Source organism: Martes martes (assembly GCF_963455335.1).
Source record: "Martes martes genome assembly, chromosome: 3".
In the NCBI taxonomy this organism is placed as follows: Eukaryota; Metazoa; Chordata; class Mammalia; order Carnivora; family Mustelidae; genus Martes; species Martes martes.
The window spans coordinates 104,204,441-104,223,108 of NC_137890.1; the positions used below are offsets into that span (position 1 = coordinate 104,204,441).

At 38.0% G+C, this 18,668-nt stretch overlaps 1 protein-coding gene across 1 annotated transcript in view; it reads left to right on the forward strand.

The window, feature by feature from the left end:
* The window catches only part of THSD7B (thrombospondin type 1 domain containing 7B), a gene marked incomplete at both ends in the record, with an annotated part of 715,794 nt that overhangs the window by 611,011 nt on the left and 86,115 nt on the right, over nucleotides 1–18,668 (forward strand). The window contains 2 exons of the mRNA XM_080799662.1: nucleotides 8,878–9,011; nucleotides 17,252–17,402. Coding sequence (XP_080655788.1) covers nucleotides 8,878–9,011; nucleotides 17,252–17,402 — 285 coding nt within the window. The remainder of the gene's footprint in view (nucleotides 1–8,877; nucleotides 9,012–17,251; nucleotides 17,403–18,668) is intronic.

Below are 18,668 nucleotides of genomic sequence, written 5' to 3' on the forward strand. Positions count from 1 at the left end.
AATCCCGGTGTCTCTTCTTCCTCATTCTGTTGGAAGCTTCGTGGAAATAGCAAGTTAAGAAGATCATTATTCCCAAACTGTAGCCTCCTACTGGGACTGCTGCCATTTTTGCTTTGCTCAGAGCTCTCCTGCACTTTCATCTCCCTTCCATTTGAGGTGACTAATGTTCCCCAAACTTTACTTGGAATTTTTCTTTTGATATAAATCTCAGAGATTTTACTGGCTCCCATTGTCTACAAATAAAATTCTATCTAATCACATTTTCCCATTTACTTACTTATGTTATTGCAGCTAGCTGCAGTCTCCAGGCTTCATCTCATATGTACTGGGGCCCTTGTGTACAGTTTATGAGAATTATATTTACATTTTGGGTTGTTTGCCTGATTAGCAAATCTCTCATCCAAAGTAGTTCCTATTAGATTATCCTAACTAGGGCTCTTCTTTGTGCATTTGTATTGGAGGTTCTGACCACACAAGCATAGGATTTCTCTGCCTAAGGGGTGTGCAACTTAGATTAAACCGCTTCTTTATACAATTACATTTTTATCATCCAAGTTCTATTGATTTCCTAGGCATGTTTTCATAGGCTCCTTGCATTTAGTAAGTGAAGAAACAGTTGTATGTATCTAGAGTGTAAGGATAGCATGATGGTCTCAACTACTGAGAACAAGTGGGAGCTAGCTGTACAGGATTCTGTCCCATCAAAGGCTAATAAGGAAAGTGAAGAATTTCTGCCAAGCTTTCACTTCTGTTTGACACGTAGATAATGAGTTGCAAGCTTCAGGCCACACCCCTTCTCTTACCTTTTTTGATAAACCCTAAATAGTACCATATACCTTTCTGATCTAGATACCCTTAGGACATCTGTTTCTAAGAACTGAGATCTGTTCATCCCTGCTTTATGCCTCTAACTTGTAAAACTTTTGTTACCTGCCAAAAGGCAGGAGTTTCCATTTCAGACTTTTGTCTTCAGAGAAAGAAAGTTTTCTTTTCTTCCCTGATTTCTGGTGGTCGTAGTCTGTGACCCAGATAAGTGACAAACTTACTCACTTTCTCTGTCTCTCTCTCCATCTGTCTATCCATCCATCTATTTATCCATCTAATCTTTGCACCAGACTCCTAGTATCTCGTATATGGTAAAGGCAGACATCTTTTTTTCTCGGGTCAGGTTTCCATGGTGCAATCTAACCCTTTGAGACACATACTTCTTTTTAAAATTCTTAATACATTTTTATTGTGGTAAAAATACTTAACATGAGATCCACCCTCTTAATAAATTTTTAAGCGTATAATACACTTAAAATTTGTTCTCCATAAGCACAGTGTTATAGGCAGATTTCTAGAATTTATTCATCTGGCATAACTGAAATTATATACCCATTATTTAACATTTTCCCATTTCCCTCTCCCTCAGCCCCGACAACCACCATTCTATTCTTTGCTTCAATGAGTTACACTTTTTGAAATACCTCATATAAGTGGAATTTTATAGTATGTGTCCTTCTGTAATTAGCTTATTTCACGTAATGTCCTCAAGGTTCATTTATAACCTCTTTTCTGAAAGGCTGTTAGTTCACTTCTTCCAAAGTTTTCTGGAAGTATCCCTGACATTAACATGGGTATTTTTTCCCCCACTTCAGTGTGACTGATAACTGCAATCTGTTCTATGAAAATCCGACGGACCACCATGACAGTAGTCCCTGGCATGCTATGAGTGATCTACAGAATCCCATCTGATTTTTTTATCATAGAACAGCATGGCAGTGGGTGGTGTCTCCCAGGGTGTTGGAAAACTCATTCCAACTGTGGAGTGAGTTTCCCCTCTCATTCTGTCTTTTATGGTTGTTTACATAGTGCTGAGGTACAAAGTGTGGGCCTTACAGTTCAACTTGCCCCAACTGGTCTATGTCAGTGTGTTCTCTCAATTCTGTACCACATATCAGGCACAGAGGGAGTCCAATCAGTGCCCGAGTGTATATGTGTGTGCTAGTTCTTTACTGTAGAATATCATGCACTGCATAGGATCTCTGCAATCATCATTTTTGTTGATTGTCCATTACCATGCAGTTCACTTTAAGACTGTGGTTTCATAGTCACTTAAATCACGCACAGGAAGAAATGTAAGTCTGCTACCAGGGAAATATAGTATAATGGATTAAAAAACAACAACAGCAATACAACTGAGACATTGTTATTTGTTTGCCATTACAAATAATCTAAACTCCATTAGCACAGATAACTGAGCTTTAACCATGGTGTTTTACACGAAGACTTAGTGGCTCCCCACTATAAAATACCTTCTGTAAAGTTGAGGCTATGTGTAATATCCTTGAAGGAGGCAAGAAACATGGGGAAGGGGAAGAAGTATATGCAAGGCTTGGGTCCCAACTTATTCAGTCTTTGTACCCATACCAATCTCTCCCTCCACCCCTACTGTGGGGAGGAAAATAGGACTGCGTGAATGACAGAGCTAGCTTAGCTGTGAGTGGTTGTTCATCTTGATTCTGATGACACTGTGCTTAAAAGATCATCGGTGGTATTCAGGCTAAAGGTAAGGAGTTGAGTACTTTAGCCCATTAAAAAAATGAAAGGGGAAAAAATCTGGAGTTATGACCTTCTCAATAAGAAATACTCTTCCACGGGCACCTGGGTGGCTCAGTCAGTTAAGCGACTGCCTTCAGCTCGGGTCATGATCCCGGAGTCCTGGGATTGAGTCCTGCATCGGGCTCCCAACTCCATGGGGAGTCTGCTTCTCCCTCTCACCTTCTCCTTGCTCATGCTCTCTCTCACTGTCTCTCTCTCAAATAAAAAAAATAAAAAAAAAAGAAAAATATTCTTCCATGTCCACTTTAGAAAAAAGCTATTCTGTACAACATATCTTCTGTCGAAATAGAAACAGTAATGTGATTTCAAGGCATAGCCCATTGTTAGTCCATTTTTTCTCTTTTTTGTATGTAAAGGCAGTAGTTCCCTGCGTTTTTGTTATAAGGATCTTGCATCGTTAGCCAGCCTGAATTGAGAAACTTTCTAATGAGCAATTTCAAATTCAGCTGTGCTTTCAAGTTAAATTAAAACTTCATTAATCACAGTATTGCCTACATTCATTCGACGAGCAGTGGTGACAATATGTCTGAGATTATATTATTCTTTGAGACTACAGGCAAGGTTTGGTTTGGGAATGGATTTACAGGCCCCTCAGTACAATGCTACACTTATCAGAGTCTGTACATGTAGCTTGGAAGCTACTATCCTGTGAGAAGATGAGGAACGTAGCCCCCTCCATTACTTTTCTAATAAACTTCCCATTGGCTTTAAAGTTCAACAACTTGTCTCCAGATTTTGCAAATAAGACTCATGGAGCATTGTGAGGTTTGTTTTGAGATTTTTTAGTGTGAAAACTGAAAAGAAAACCTATAATGCATATTTAAAACCGCTGGTGAATCTCACAGACCAGGCATGGTGATAAGCTCAGGACATGCTCAGGAAGTCTTTTCAATTGCTGTGTAGCTAGAGAAGCCTGGGTGAGAAAAATGTCTTGGAAGAGGAAGACAGTCAGGGCCTTAGACTTGAACTTTGAGGCGGGAACTGACAGTTGCCCGCCTCACGAGTACAGATCACTTTATTCCAGATTTCCAGAAAAAACCTGACTTCAAATGCCGCCCTGTTGAGCAACACATTGCGCAAATGATGGGCACGATGGTTTTCCCACAGATACCAATTTAAAAAACAGTTGTGGATTTTTTTTAACCCCCCATTCACATAAGAAATTGCAACCATCTAAAGGACTCAGGCCTGCTCTTGCTTTGAACATGAAAGCAGGTTTTCTGAGATACCTCCTGGTTTTTTGAAATTCTCAAAAGACTCCATACCTGAAGCCTTGGGATGAATTGCTTGTGCAGTTGTTTACATAGTGTGTTTGTGTGTGTATGTATGCACACACATATATATAATGTATACAACATATGTATATATTAATAGACATTATCTATTCTGTCGACATCTATGAAAATTCTGTTCTTGTTCTTGTTTTTCCCTTTTAAGGAATTGATAAATATTAGCATTATCTTCCTCATTGAAAAGATATTCTCTGAGCATGACAATGTGCATAAACAAGCTAAAGAGGCAAAACCCATGCACTGTTTGCATCGACAGAGTGGGATTTTGAATTCTTCTCCACTTGAGCACTAGTCTAGTCATTCACCTGTCATGAATCTGTCATGAATGACTGACTAAGCATCTTCAAATTCTCTTTATTTTTACCTAGAAATAGGGATTCTTATAAACTTGTGTAACTCAAATGATCCTGATGATTAAGACCTGAGGCATGACATGTCCTATACAAGCTCTAAAGTTCTACACAGCATCATATGGGGTCATTGATAACCAGGGGCCAGTGATGGGCACATGGTAAAGCATGTGGGTACAGTTGCATGAAGACTGAAATTTAGCACCTCATGTATTATATTTATACAGACTGGTATAAGTGCATGATTAACACAAATGGAAGCAAAAGTTTACTTGCCTAAATGTGATACTTTCTAGTTATGTAGACATTCATAGTGGAAGAGTGCATAATTTAGCTGCTGACTGAATGAGAAAAGGGACAAAATTTGGTTGAGGGAGGGTTTTGTATAGAGGACCCTTCTGAAGGGGAAGTGTGAACCCTGGAGGAGGAAAGAGAGGAAACAGACAACTAGAGAAGGGCTGGGGGGGGGCGGGGATTCTTTGAATTAAGGCATGAGAGTCCTAACCTGAGGCAAATTTGCACATCTTATGTTAAAAGCTTATAATATTTGCATTTGGGGAGAATGGAACCCAAATTTGCACATCTTATGTTAAAAGCTTATAATATTTGCATTTGCATTTGGGGAGAATGGAACCCATAGCGCTTTATTGATCTCACCACTCCCAAAAGACCATTTCCTCTCACCTTCCAATGGTACAGACCCTGGCTCAGATTTGCAGGAATTTCTGGTCTTAGATGGGCTTTTGTCAAGTTCTACCAAGTAATCGCAGCGCCCAGCATGGAAGTCTTCAGCTTGAAGATTTCTGTACCGGTGTTGACTGCAGATTCACTGGAGAAAAGGGTCTTAGTATAGAAAACTGGAAGTTATGAGTTTTCCTTTCTTTATTTTTGTTTTTATTGTGGTTACTGTTTGTTTGCTTTATTTGAGCCCTTGAACCCTAGGACTTGGATATGCAGTGATAACATCTGCTGAGCTCGAGAGAGACCTTGCTTCCAAGTTTATGCCAGGGAAGTCTGCTATAGTTGGAGATGAGTATCAGGAAATAGTACTTAATTAAAATGATCAATTACAACGAGCAGAGACTTATTTAATAAATATTAAAAGACCGACTCAATGAATGAGTTTATGATATGACTCTGAAACTAGCAAAATTATGAAAACACAATTCCCCACTGAAGAAGTAATAAATAGAACTCATTACTAAGAGAAGGAAATGTTGCCTCTCTCAGAGGATTTAGATTTTTCAGTGGCATTTTTAGCATCTCTGGCCCTATTAGACCCTGTTATTTTCTCTCTAATTTGTGCCATTTACGAATGATTTTCATTTAACTTTCCCATGGCTCATTTCTCTCCTTCAGAACATTTCCATATGATTCCTTGATAAAGTCCTTGCTTTAACACATTTCCATTATAAAACTGTAATAAGCACCAACTAAATAGCAATATGAAATAGCCAGAACATAAAGGACTGACAGGAGAAGAAATTGGCCAGCTGGGTAGTTAATTTTTATTCTTGAATGCCTGCTGCACTTTTTGCCTCTTGTGGGTGTTTTCAATCCTCTCAATAAGATTCCATGCCTAATGGACAAGGACTCTAAGGAGACTGTTCTCACAATTCTTAAGGAAAAGCCTTTCTCTCCTATAGCAAAATCATCGAGCAGCACCTTTTGATGGCATAGTGATTGCTATTCTTCATCCAGCCCCATGGTGGAAAGAAAAGGTTTTTGGTTTTGCTCCCTCTTACTGTCCTTTGGGCTTTGTAAAATACCCCTTACACGTTCTGTTTTGGGACCTGTGTTCTCTAGAGAATTGTGTGAAGGTCATTTAATAACCTGGGCCCCTTTCAATTCAACCAGTACTTATTGAAGCCCCTCCATCCCCCATGTCTTGTGAAAGACAGACATCATGGAAACTAGGTTTCTGCCTGCCTAAGAATCAAGAGTCTTTTTAAGTGGTCGCCTAAACAAATGCTGCTTATCCGGATCTGACTTTGGTTAGGACTAGAAGCATCCTTAGGTGTGAAAAGTACAAACTCTGTTTCTTTGAGCTTGTTTTCTCAGTTTTATTTAAAGTAAAAAAGTAGACTTATTATATCGAGTAAAAAGTAGTCATTAAGACCAAGGTGAGAAAAAGAGCTAAAGTAGTGTGAGAAATAGGAAAGACCTAAGAGTTAAATGTGTCTGTTCCCCCAGCAACACACAATGAGGTTCTCACAACCAGCACTGTCCCAGCCCCGATACATGTGCATCCTGATGTTATAATATGACTACAAGTTTGCTTTAAACAGAGACTGTTGTACCAAAACATGTCAACTAGGGGTCATGGGAGAAGCCTTGTGCTGGGGTTTACTTGGGCTTTGAAGGAAGGGTACGGATTTACCATCTAGAAATAACAGTATGAGCAATATTAAAATAACATACACATGTGGGGAAAAAAAATCAAGTAACTCCATGTGAATCCTTTTTAAGAGGTTTTTTTTTTTTTTTTTTTTTTTTTTTTTTTAACCCATTAGTTAAAAGGGTGAGTCAACATCTTCCTACCTAGATATGCTACCTATCTTCCAGCAACTTTTCACTGAGGTTAGCTACTCTGCTTAGGTATAAGTTGCATAGCATAAAGAGTAAAAATAGTAAATCAAATATACAATGAGACATTCAAATGTGTGTATCAGAGCAACATGCAACTACATAGGTTTTCATTTTTCTCTCTGTCTTTGGGCCTTTTGTAGGAGGTAGGGTGGAAATGTAAGCTCTGTTTAGTATGGGTAACTTCAGAAAAATAGGTCCCTCTCAGGATATTCCATCCATTTGCCTTCAAATTTATGCACGAGGCATGGGAAAATACTTTTTTAATGAATATTTCCATCTACCCCCTGTCTGTACCAAGTGCTTTGGCAGACTTTCATGTATCTCCTATGAAAGCCAAAGAGCTTTATTTAAATTGTCTGATACACATTGAAAAGTTTATAGAACGAGCCCACAAATTCAGTTCAGTGCTCATTTTTGTGGTAAAGTGGAGTTGGCTAAGCCTGCAGCTGTCATCAGCTCACTTTCCAGGTGTCTGTTCTGCTGGGGTCATGTCTTTTCATTTTTGTAGATTTTTCTCTTACCTCTACCATGCTAGGAGTCAGGCAGACTTTTGTCCCTTACAAGTTATTACCTCCTTATTCTAATGTAGGTTCTGCTTCCAAACCTTTCATTCCTTTCTAGGCAGCATTCACAGCATGAAATGTGCTTCTTTTATTACTTAATTCCTTACTCTCCTGCACCCATTTCCACTTCTATTTTCCCATCTCCTTTCATTTTGCCCTCACATATTTTTCACTTTGTGGTTTTTCCTTTTCCTTGTGTGCTCTACATGAGAGAGCAATATAGAACCACACAGTTAAAAATAGTTTCTGACATTATTTGTGATTCCTAAGATGTAGTGTCACAAATAACCTTTTCTCATTTGATTTCCATCTAACATGCTGACAGTGCTCCAATCTTGTTTTCTGATTATCCCATTACATAGTGCTTTCCCTCGCATTTAGTGGAAACTCGCAAGTAATGGTTCTGTTTGGATAGCACTGCCTAGTCATCATTTACAATTTTTTGGAATTAGAAAGGCAGTGGGAGAAAAGAACTTGAGCTTAAGTTCTTATTTAAAAGGAAAAGCATTAATTAACTATTTTGGTAATAGGTTGAATCAGTCTTCATCAGCAGGCTATACTAGAGTCATCTTTGTGATCTAGAGTAACCTATCATGCAATGAAACATTTTCTTACTGAGGGAGAGGGCTGTGCTCTATATTGAGTAATGCGTTTTAAATTCAGTTTTTAAAAGGGAGGCAAACTCAATTGAGGTGAAAATTGATATAATTCCAGGTGAAAAAAATCATCCCCAACAAGTGCATAGGAAGTAACCTAAGAATTCATTTACTGTAATCATTGGTTTTACCATAAAATTGTAAATATTCACAGTCAGTAATCAATCATGCCCAGCTTCTAACAGTCTAGCAGTGTGTGTGTGTGTGTGTGTGTGTGTGTGTGTGTGTGTGTGTATTATAGCTGTGCTCTGAAAACATCCTACAAATAGCTAAATTCATATGAAGCCACAATACCCAGGAGGCTAAATGATTGCCTGTTAGCATTGATCATTTGGGGGCATAGAAAGAAATGTCCGGTGCAAATAATACCACTTTTCTTATGCATTCTAAGGACCTCTTATATTCAAGAGTAAATTTTCCTTACATATATTTATTTCAATTGACATCTCAAAGTACATCTGAGAATACAGTATGCCATATAATTGAGAGCTGGACCATCTAATAGATGGCTGTGTGAGGTCTTTGAGGAAATGAAATGGTAATAGAATTCCTCTTCTCAGTGGTAGGAAATGACTGTCTTTTGTTCTCCTCTGTGAAGGCATACCATCATGTCTTAGTTGATTTCCCCTGTATGTTTCTTTAGGCGAGTCAGTAATTTCAGAGAAGCCAAATACATCTTGCTTTTTGGGAGTGTAATTTGGCTGTTTTAGCCAGAGTATAGTTCTTGGGTTATGTTCAGCAGGCATTCTAAAAGATGGGCTCTTTTTATATAACTTGGATAGTTCCACATAATTTTTTTCTTTTCATTTCCTCTTCTTGACAGGTGCATGAGGCAGTCCCATGCTACAGTGAATGCAATCAGTATTCGTGGGTGGTAGAACACTGGTCTCCATGCAAAATCCACAATGAGCTGAGGTCTCTACGATGTGGAGGAGGAACGCAATCTAGGAAAATCAGGTGTGTGGAAATGGAGACATTTGGGAAATGGGGCAGTGGAACTTACAGCTTTTTATAAAAAACCAGAGTGTTGTTTATCCAAGTGCACCCTCATTTTCATACTGCATACTCGGCTTTTGCTAATCATTAAGCATGTATAGAAGTATAGGTGCCTTAACTGCCCCGTGTACAGTGGGATGTCCTCTGCAGTGCAGTCACAATCTCTGCCATTCCCCGCAAATGACTTCAGTGGGAAGGCTAACTGCATGGAGCAGGCTGGTATCCCTTCACTGATTCAAACTGACGCATAGCCATAACTGTTAACAAATCAGGAGATTGTGGCTATGATATCATGTCTTTTTTTTTGCTCTGTGGGTAGTGTAGTTGATGGACATTGTCTTAATTTTGAATGTCAGTATGTTGAAAGGTCAATTTAAACCCTCACAGCTGGTCTTGGAAACTATAGTCAGAGAATACTTATGAACCGTAGTGATGACTTTTAATATAAAAGGAGCACACCTCTGACAGAATTTAGTGAATTCTGGGTTATTTATGGAGGGATCTTGTATAAAGTTTTTTGTTTAGTAAATACAGCAGTAATAAGCAAAAGAAACACTTGGTCCGAGTTTGTCTAAATGGCCTCTTTAAAAATGATTTGGAAAGAATGAATTTCTTTATCAATTAAGGATACCGGTAATAAATGTTAGACTGAATAAGTGAAAACTGAAATATTAATGATAAACAATGGTTAGTATGTAAAATCAAGAAGAAAATATAGTTTAGCCAACTATTCAATTGCATGAGCACGGAGTATCATTTTGTGGGATTTAGGAAGCTCCATTTCAAATGGACAGACAGTTCTCAAATCCTACAACTCCCTGTTCAGTTAACTGTTAGATTGAAGTCGTTTAAGTCAGAGCCTACATATGTTGATTGTTATTCAATATCAGTGAATTTATTTTATTCAGTAATTTGGTACATACACATCATTTCCGAGACTTAGTCCCAGTGTAGCAAAATCACTGGTAGACATGTTGGAAGAAGTAGCTCTTGCTGAAACTAGCATCAACCCAAGCAAATGGCTGACAGACAAACTGTCTTTCTGTCACTTTGTTCATTTCTCTTTCCTCTGAGGACTACTGGGCTCATGCTGTCACAGACCTTTTTCTCTTCAAAATCTATGTCTCCTGTGTCTTATTCTTATGGTTTTGAGAAATGACTAATCAACCTAGCTTATCAATTAACAAGAGGGTGAGCTGTGATACCTCCCACTCTCATCCTTGCCAGGCCTTCTTAGCAGTACTCAGCAAAATCTCAGGAGAGAAAGGAAAGCTTTAAGAGAATAAATTGCTACCGACAGAATTATGGCAGGCTGACTGAGGAAAAACATACTTAAATAAGAAGGCCTTTAAGCCATACATAGCTCAAACTTACAGAGCTTGATATAATACAAATAATACAGCTATTGAATATCACTCTGTTGTGAGGTGAATTGTGTTCCCCAAAAATCTATGTATTATAGTCGTAGCCTTCAGTACCTCAAAATAAGGCTGTATTTGGAGATAGGCTCTTTGTAAAGAGGTAATTAATGTTAATGAGGTCGTTGGGATGGGCCCTAATCCAATTGATTAGTGTCCTTAAAAAAGAGGAGATTAGGACACACACAGAGGGAAGAGCATGTAAAGACACAGGAAGTGTAATCATCAAGACAGTATGGTACTGGCACAAAAGCAGACACATGGATCATGGAACAGAACAGAGAGCCCAGAAATGGACCCTCAACTCTATTGCCAACTAATCTTCGACAAAGCAGGAAAGAATATCCAGTGGAAAATGGACAGTCTCTTTAATAAATGGTGCTGGGAAAACTGGACAGCCACATGTAGAAGAATGAAACAGGACAATTTTCTTACACCATACACAAAGATAAACTCCAAATGGATGTAAGACCTAAATGTGAGACAGGAATCCATCGAAATCCTAGAGGAGAACAGAGATAGTAACCTCTTTGATGTTGGCTACAGCAACTTCTTTCTATATATGTCTCTAAAGGCAAGGGAAACAAAAGCAAAAATGAACTATTGGAATTTCAAGACAAAAAGCTTCTTCACAGCAAAGGAAACAGTCAACAAAAGTAAAAGGCAACCTACAAAATGGGAGAAGAGATATGCAAATGACCTGTCAGATAAAGGGTTGGTAGCTGAGATCTATAAATAACTGATAAAACTCAACACCCAAAAAAACAAATAGTCAAGAAATGGGCAGAAGACATGAACAGACATTTCTCCAAAGAAGACATCCAGATGGCCAACAGACACATAAAAAATTGTTCTACATTTCTCACCATCTGGGAAATCTGGGAAATACAAATAAGAACCACAATGAGATACCACCCCACTCCAGTCAGATGGCTAAAATTAACAAGTCAGGAAACAACAAATGTTGGCAAGGATGCGGAGAAAGGGGAACCTTCTTACTCTACATGTGGGAATGCAAACTAGTATAGCTACTCTGAAAAACTGTGTGGAGGTTCCTCAAGAAGTTAAAAACAGAGCTACCCTATAACCCAGCAATTGCTCTACTAGGTTGTTACCCCAAAGATACAAATGCAGTGATCCAAAGGGGCACCTGCTGCCCAATGTTCATTGCAGCCATGTCCACAATAGCCAAATTGTGGAAAGAGCTGAGATGTCCATCAACAGATGAATGGATAAAGATGTGGGCTGTGTGTGTGTGTGTACACACACACACACACACACAATGGAATATTACTCAGCCGTCAGAAAGGATGAATACTTGCCATTTACATCAATGTGGATGGAAGTGGAGTGTATTATGCTGAGTGAAATAAGTCAATCAAAGAAAGATAATTGGTTTCACTCATGTGGAATATAAGAAAGGTCACAGAGGACCATAGGGGAAAGGAGGAAAAAGTGAATGGGAAGTCATTAGAGAAGGAGAAAAACTATGAGAGACTCTTAACTATAGGAAACCAATAAAGGGTTGCTGGAGGGAAGGTAGGTGGGGGAATGGGGTAATTGGGTGATTGGACATTAAGGAGGGCATGTGATGAGCACAGGGTGTTATATGCAACTGATGAATTATTGAACATTACATCTAAAACTAATGATGTACTATATGTTGGCTAACTGAATTTAAATAAGAAAATGAAAAATAAAGACACCATTCATTAGCCATCCACATGCCAAGGAGAGAGGTCTCAGTGGAAACCAACCCTTCCAGCACCTTGATCGCAAGATGGGGAGCCTCAAGAATTGTGAGAAAATAATTTTCTATTGTTTAAGGCACCTAGTCTGTGATATTTTGTTGTGGCAGGCTTTGTGTGTATGATCACATTTAAATATGTGAAGTAGATTTTCTAGGTATTTTGCATTCCAAACCATTATTGGTCTTAATAAGATACTGTTGTAATGAACAAAATAGCTTATCCTTCTCTTTCTTGAAACTTCGAAACCGGAGGACATTCTTATGGTTCATCTTGGATTGCAATAATTTATTAATTCAAAAAATATTCTATGTATCAGGCAGTCTAGACACTGGGGATAAAAAAAGTGAACAAAAGAAGTTTCTATCCTCAAATAACTTATAGTGGCAGAGAAAAAGATAAACACATGAATGTAATGGAATGCCTTTGCTATGAAATGCCAAGAAAAAAATAAAATTGGGTTGGATTGATGGAGAAGACTGGAGAGGTTGGCCAGGAAAGTATCCAAGCAGAGAATAGCATGAGACCTGAATGAATATAAAGAATTACTGAAAGAAATCCCAGGAAGAAAGAGTATCCAAAGCAGAAATCTTCTTGGGTTTTTATAACAAGATGAATAACAAAGTGTTCTGTATAGCTGATGCCGGGACTCAAATCACACAATCTTCTAAAACAAGGTAAAAGGATTTTTTTCTAACTGCAACTTGAAGCCATGAAAGGTTTGAGACAGAGGAAATGACAGCTTTAATTTACATTTGAAAGGACCTTGTTGGATGTAGAGAAGGTATTTTGGGGTATATAAATGGAAGCAGGGATGAAGGTTTCAAAGACATTCCAGAATTCCAGGTGGGAGACGCTGATGGTTGGACTGGGCTTGGTAATAATGAAGGTGGTGAGAAGGTCACATTCGGACTATATTTGGAAGGCACAGACTGTAGGATTTATTTATGAAGTGATTGTAGAACATGGAAGAAAGAAAAGCATCAAAGACGATCACTAGGTTTCAGTGCCTAACAATCATAGGGATGATGGTGCCATTTGTTGAGATGAGGAATATTAGAAGCAAGTTTGAGAGAGGAAAATCAAAAGCTAGCTTTTGAACACATTAAATTTGCCTTCCAACTGTGACAAAACAGACTGGAGTTCAGAGAGAGACAGTGGTATAAATTTGGTCATCAACAGCTTATACATTTGATATATATTGATAGAAAAGACATAAGAAATTGAGCCCTGGGGAACTCCAATATTCATGGATGATAGCAAAGAGAAGGCTTTCCAAAGCCTGAGCAAGAGCTGTTGGAGAATGAGGAAAAGCAAGAAAGTGGGAAGGCAATGGGAAGGCAAGAGGGTTTTTCAAGAACAAGATAGTCATCAATTGTTTCAAAAGGTTCTCAGAAATTTACTAAGATGGCAGTTGACCATTGAGTTTGGCAATGGGGGGAGTCTGTTAATGACCCAGATAAGAGGTTTCTCTGGAACGGTACTAAAAGTGTGATTAAACGAAATTCAAGAGACAGTCATGAAGGAAATAGGGGGAAGGCTTGGGAATAGCAAATATGCTTCAAAACAGTTCTGTACTGAGTTTTCAGTAGAAATGAGGTGACAGTTGAAGGGAGATGGGGATGGAAATTGATGATCCAGGATATGTAACTGCAGGGGCATTTTTGTTTGGGAATACCTTCAATTTCAGTCTTTTTAAGTCTTTACTCTTAGGCTTATCAGAACTCCCAGAAAAGTCTTTTCGTAAATCAGGCGTGAAATAGATAATAGTAGCAGCCAGTGTTTTTGGAACCTAATGAAGGAAGGTTGTTGATGTGGTAGACAGAATTGTGCCCCCCTCAAAGATGTCCACATTCTAATCCCTGAAATCTGTGAATCTGTTACCTTTATAGTAAGAGGGACTTTGCAGATGTGATTAGATTAGGATTTTAAATCTGGAAGATATACCTGGATTGTCTGGGCAGGGACACTTTATTTGCAAGTGTTCTTAAATGTGAAAGGGGAAATGGGAGAGAAAAAGGAAAATGTGACCAGAGATGCAAGGCACAGAGAGATGCAAGTCTGATGCCTTTGAAGATGGAGAAAGAGGCCATGACCAGGGAATGAGGATGACCCCCGGAATCTGGAAAAAGGTGAGGAAGTCGTCTCTCCTCTAGAGCCCCCAGAAAGAAATCCAGCTCTACCAAGGCATCAATGTTACCTTAGTGGGTCCGTGTTGGATTTCTATACTACTGAATTGTAAAATAGTTTTTGTTCTTTAAACCACTAGGTTTGTGGTAGTCCTTCCAGTGTGTTAACTTGTACGTAAACCCTTGTTTTCAGTATGATATTCTCATCCTTAAGTGAGCTATGTTCTCTAGTCCAAAGACTGACTATTTTTATGACCCTCTCCAAATAATAAACATTCAGTTAACCTGCAGGGGGTGGGCTGAGGGAGGGGCCATCACCTAGCCCTGTGGATTATGGGAGATCTGAAGGCCCAGGTACCTCTTAAACATACTTTCAGTATATCTTCCAATTTTTCAGCATCACCTTTATCCACATTTCCAGAAGTACTTGGTGACACAAGCTCCTGAATTTTTTATGTTTTCTGTGGTGTAAATGGAGTTGCATTCTTTGTTTTTCCTTGAGTGTTGGTATTTCAGCTTTTCTATTTTCCATTTGTTGTCTTTGTTCTTTGTCCTTGTAGGGTAATGTCTTTCCCCCCACCTTGAGTTTTTGAGTTTTCTTTGTGGGTTTTTTTCTGTTTTTTTTGTTTTTGTTTTTGTTTTTGTTTTTGTTTTTTGTTTTTTTTTGGTAACAAATGACTTTACTATTGTTTTTGTGGCATATTAAGAGTGAACAAAGACTGGTGCGTACATGCAGCTGGACACCACTGACCAGACGCCTATGTCTTCTTTCTCAGTGAAATAATAAAAGAACATCAACAGAGAGTGTGCAGGCAAGAAGGAAAGCAATTTCCAGCTTTTAAGTTTGTCCGGAACAAGGCATATAAACTATTTTGTGGTCCCTCCTTCCACTATTGACTATTACCACAAAAGAAATTAAAGTCCATAGATGATTCTGTACCATGCCTTCTTACATTAGAAGACATTACTTAACATCTTCTAACATTTTATGTTAACCTTGTTTATACAATGTACAGGTTTTCATTACTTTGCCAAGTCACACTCATAAAGGTTACTTTGTTTTGTACAAGGTAATAGATTACTCTGCAATTTTCCTGAATTAAAAAAAAATATATGTATAAAAGAAACTCAATGCATAGGATATTTCATTCTAGCTTAGCACGATTTGGGGGACACCAATAGCTCTCCATCATATCTGTCTTAAAATGCTTACTCCTTGGCTGTGGCATCGTGTTTCAAGTGATCAGATCAGCAAATGGCACCATTTATCTCATTGTCATTGTCATTTTCACCTTCACTTCGATTATTTATCACAGAAGAAAAGTGTCATAACAATAGGGATCGTCCCTCTTTTTTTTTTTTTTTTTTTTTTGGTGTGTACCCCAGCAACTAGGCAAGGGCCTGGTACACAGTCAGTCCTCAAAAATATTTACTGAATGAATCATTATTAACAAATACTAAGCTTGTATCCCGCACCTAGAAAAAGAGGCTTGCATGTAGCTAGTCTTTCTTAAACATTTTTTTTAAAATAATTCAAACATAAAATTCTAATTGAGATTTAATATAAATATAGAGAAATACCCACTCATAGAGTATGGTTAACTTAATTTTCACAACAGGGACACAGCTGTGTAACCAACTCAGAGGCCAAGAAACAAAATATTACCGGGACTACCTTAAGCCCCTAGTAGTAAGTAACCATTCCCCCAAAGGTAAACACTGTTCTGACTTCTGAAAGCAGGATGAATATTGCCTATTTCTTTCTATGAATGAGATCATACAGTGTATTCTTTTGTGTGTCTAGCTTCTTTTGTACAGCATTGAATTTTCGAATGTCACTCATGTTTCATCATGTCAAAATAGTTCATACATTCCCACCATTTACCACAATATATTTATCTGTTGACGCTGTTAAATATTTGGACTGTTTCTAGTTTGGATGATTACAGATAGTGCTAATACGAATATTTTCTGTCAACTTTTTTTCTTTTTTGGTGCACATTTCTTTTGTGTATGTAAATAGGCATAGAATTGTAGGGTCATGTGATATGTATATGTTGCCATTTAGTAGATACCACCAACTAGTTTTCCAAAGAGTTTATGCTCCAACCATTGGAGTAAGAAGAGTTACAGTTGTTGCATGTACTTGCCAACCCTTGATATTTTCCATATTTTTCTTACTGAAGCCATTCTGATGGATATAAAGTGGTCTTAACACTGGTTTTGATTTGATTGAATCAATAGCATGATTATTTATCTCGCCTTAGCCAGCACTTATCTCAAAGGCCAATACAGATTAGGCCAAGTGCCTGTATACCTTGTGTTCAAGTGCCACATGAAAATGCTTACATATTGTCCTTTGGTTTGTGATACCAAAATTCCATACTGAAATGCAGAAAATACCTGAAAGAAAGACATGTTCGATTATGTTTCACATTCCTTGGCCATGACCTTAAATGTGTTGGACAGAGATTAGGGAAGTTTGGATGAAGTGAGATACAAGTGTAGGAAAGGTCTAAGAGAGTCACAGGAACTAGGAAGGCTCTCACTGTTACAAAGTGATGAACTCATTCAGAGAAGAAGAGCCTTCAAGATTTGTTACTGTAAAAAGAAAATTCACTCTGCGCTGGACCTGGGTAAAAATAGCGTACATCTCTTGACATGGAGAGTTCTTTGAGAATGCCAGTGGACTTTAGTCTTCCCATTGTTCTCTCTTGCTCTGCTAACTGAAAGGTTATCACTCAATAAAGGGCAACTGGCTGAAGAAGGAATTTTTTTCCCCTTGATTTCTCTGCCAGTCTTATTTAATTTTCTTTGGTAAGTAACTATGGCGTATCATAACTATTTTATATGTACTCTCCACTGTTCTAAGTCTCCACTGTTTTAACTTTGATCTTGCTTTGCAGATGTGTGAATGCTGCTGATAGTGAAGGGGGAGCTGTGGATAATAGCCTATGCAGCCAGGATGAAATTCCCCCAGCAACCCAGTCCTGCTCTCTTCTGTGTCCCAGTGAATGTGTCATGTCTGAGTGGGGACCTTGGAGCAAATGCCCACAGGTAATTCCTCTTCCCTTGCCAATACCCTAATCCTCCAGTGTTGCCTTCAGTTTTGGCCACTATATAGTCACAGTACTTGTTCTCCAAAACATTCTTCTAATAACATAAGAATATAATTTTACCTAAGAAGGAGGAAAAAAAATTAAGCAAGTTAGACTGAGCAATTTAAAATGCCAGTGCTTCTCTTAAGGCCTTTTTCATGGGAACACGAACAAGGAAAATGAGCCTATAATGATCAAACTAGGATTTGAATGCACACCCATTGTTAACGGGGTCTTCTTTAGTACCAAAATGATTCTCATTATAATCTCTTGGTTCTGTTCCATTTTTATCCTGGCAGAATCAATTATATCTTAGTAGCTCAGCTCTACTGTGTAATTTCGTTTCTGTTCTTGATGATCTGTTTTTGCCTTTTGCTGTTTTCCCAAAGATGAGGTGTTCTTTTGTCATGTTCTTCTTCCAAAGCTGACCAAAAAAAAAAAAAAAACAAAACAAACAAAAAAAACCCACACCCACCCACACACACACAAAACACCCTTTCTAAAAATCGAAAGCATTTGCCTTTGTTTTTTTAAATGGAAACATAACGTGACTATGGGAAAATAAAAAATAGAATGGTTCCACTTAATATTCTCGGAAACTAAACTCTGATACTTTAGACTTGTATTTTGGCTTACAGAGCTAAAAAAGAAAATAAGGATAAGGAATATGTTATATAACTCCAAACATTAGGAAGGGAGACTTAGGTTTACGGTGGTAATATAATTTGTGGGAAGGTTGTATAAAATCTTTGTATAGAAATGGAAAATATTTTCGAAATCAATTAATATCCTGTATTTGCAGTTTTGAATGATTGATTCATCGTTAATCTTTGCAACCTTATCTTTGACATTTTCATAATTCTATTCCTGAAAGATTTCCCTTTGTTACTATTTTTTCTTTTTTGAGTTGTTTTTGGGTCTAGGACAACACAATATCAACATGAAGAGTTATTAATTAAGGGTAATTTGAAGGAATGAAATGTGTGTAACTTATGTGTGTAACTTATGTGTAAATTATGTGTAACTTAAATATAATAAAAATTAACATTTATTGAGCGCTTATTGTGTGCAAGGCACATGTAAAATTATTCTCTTTAGTCCCCATAACAATCCTACTAAGTACATACTATTATCAGTTCCATTGTACAGATGGAGAAACTGATTCTCAGAAAGGCTAAATAGCTTGCACTGAGTAAGTGATGTAGCTGGGCTAAACTTTAGACTA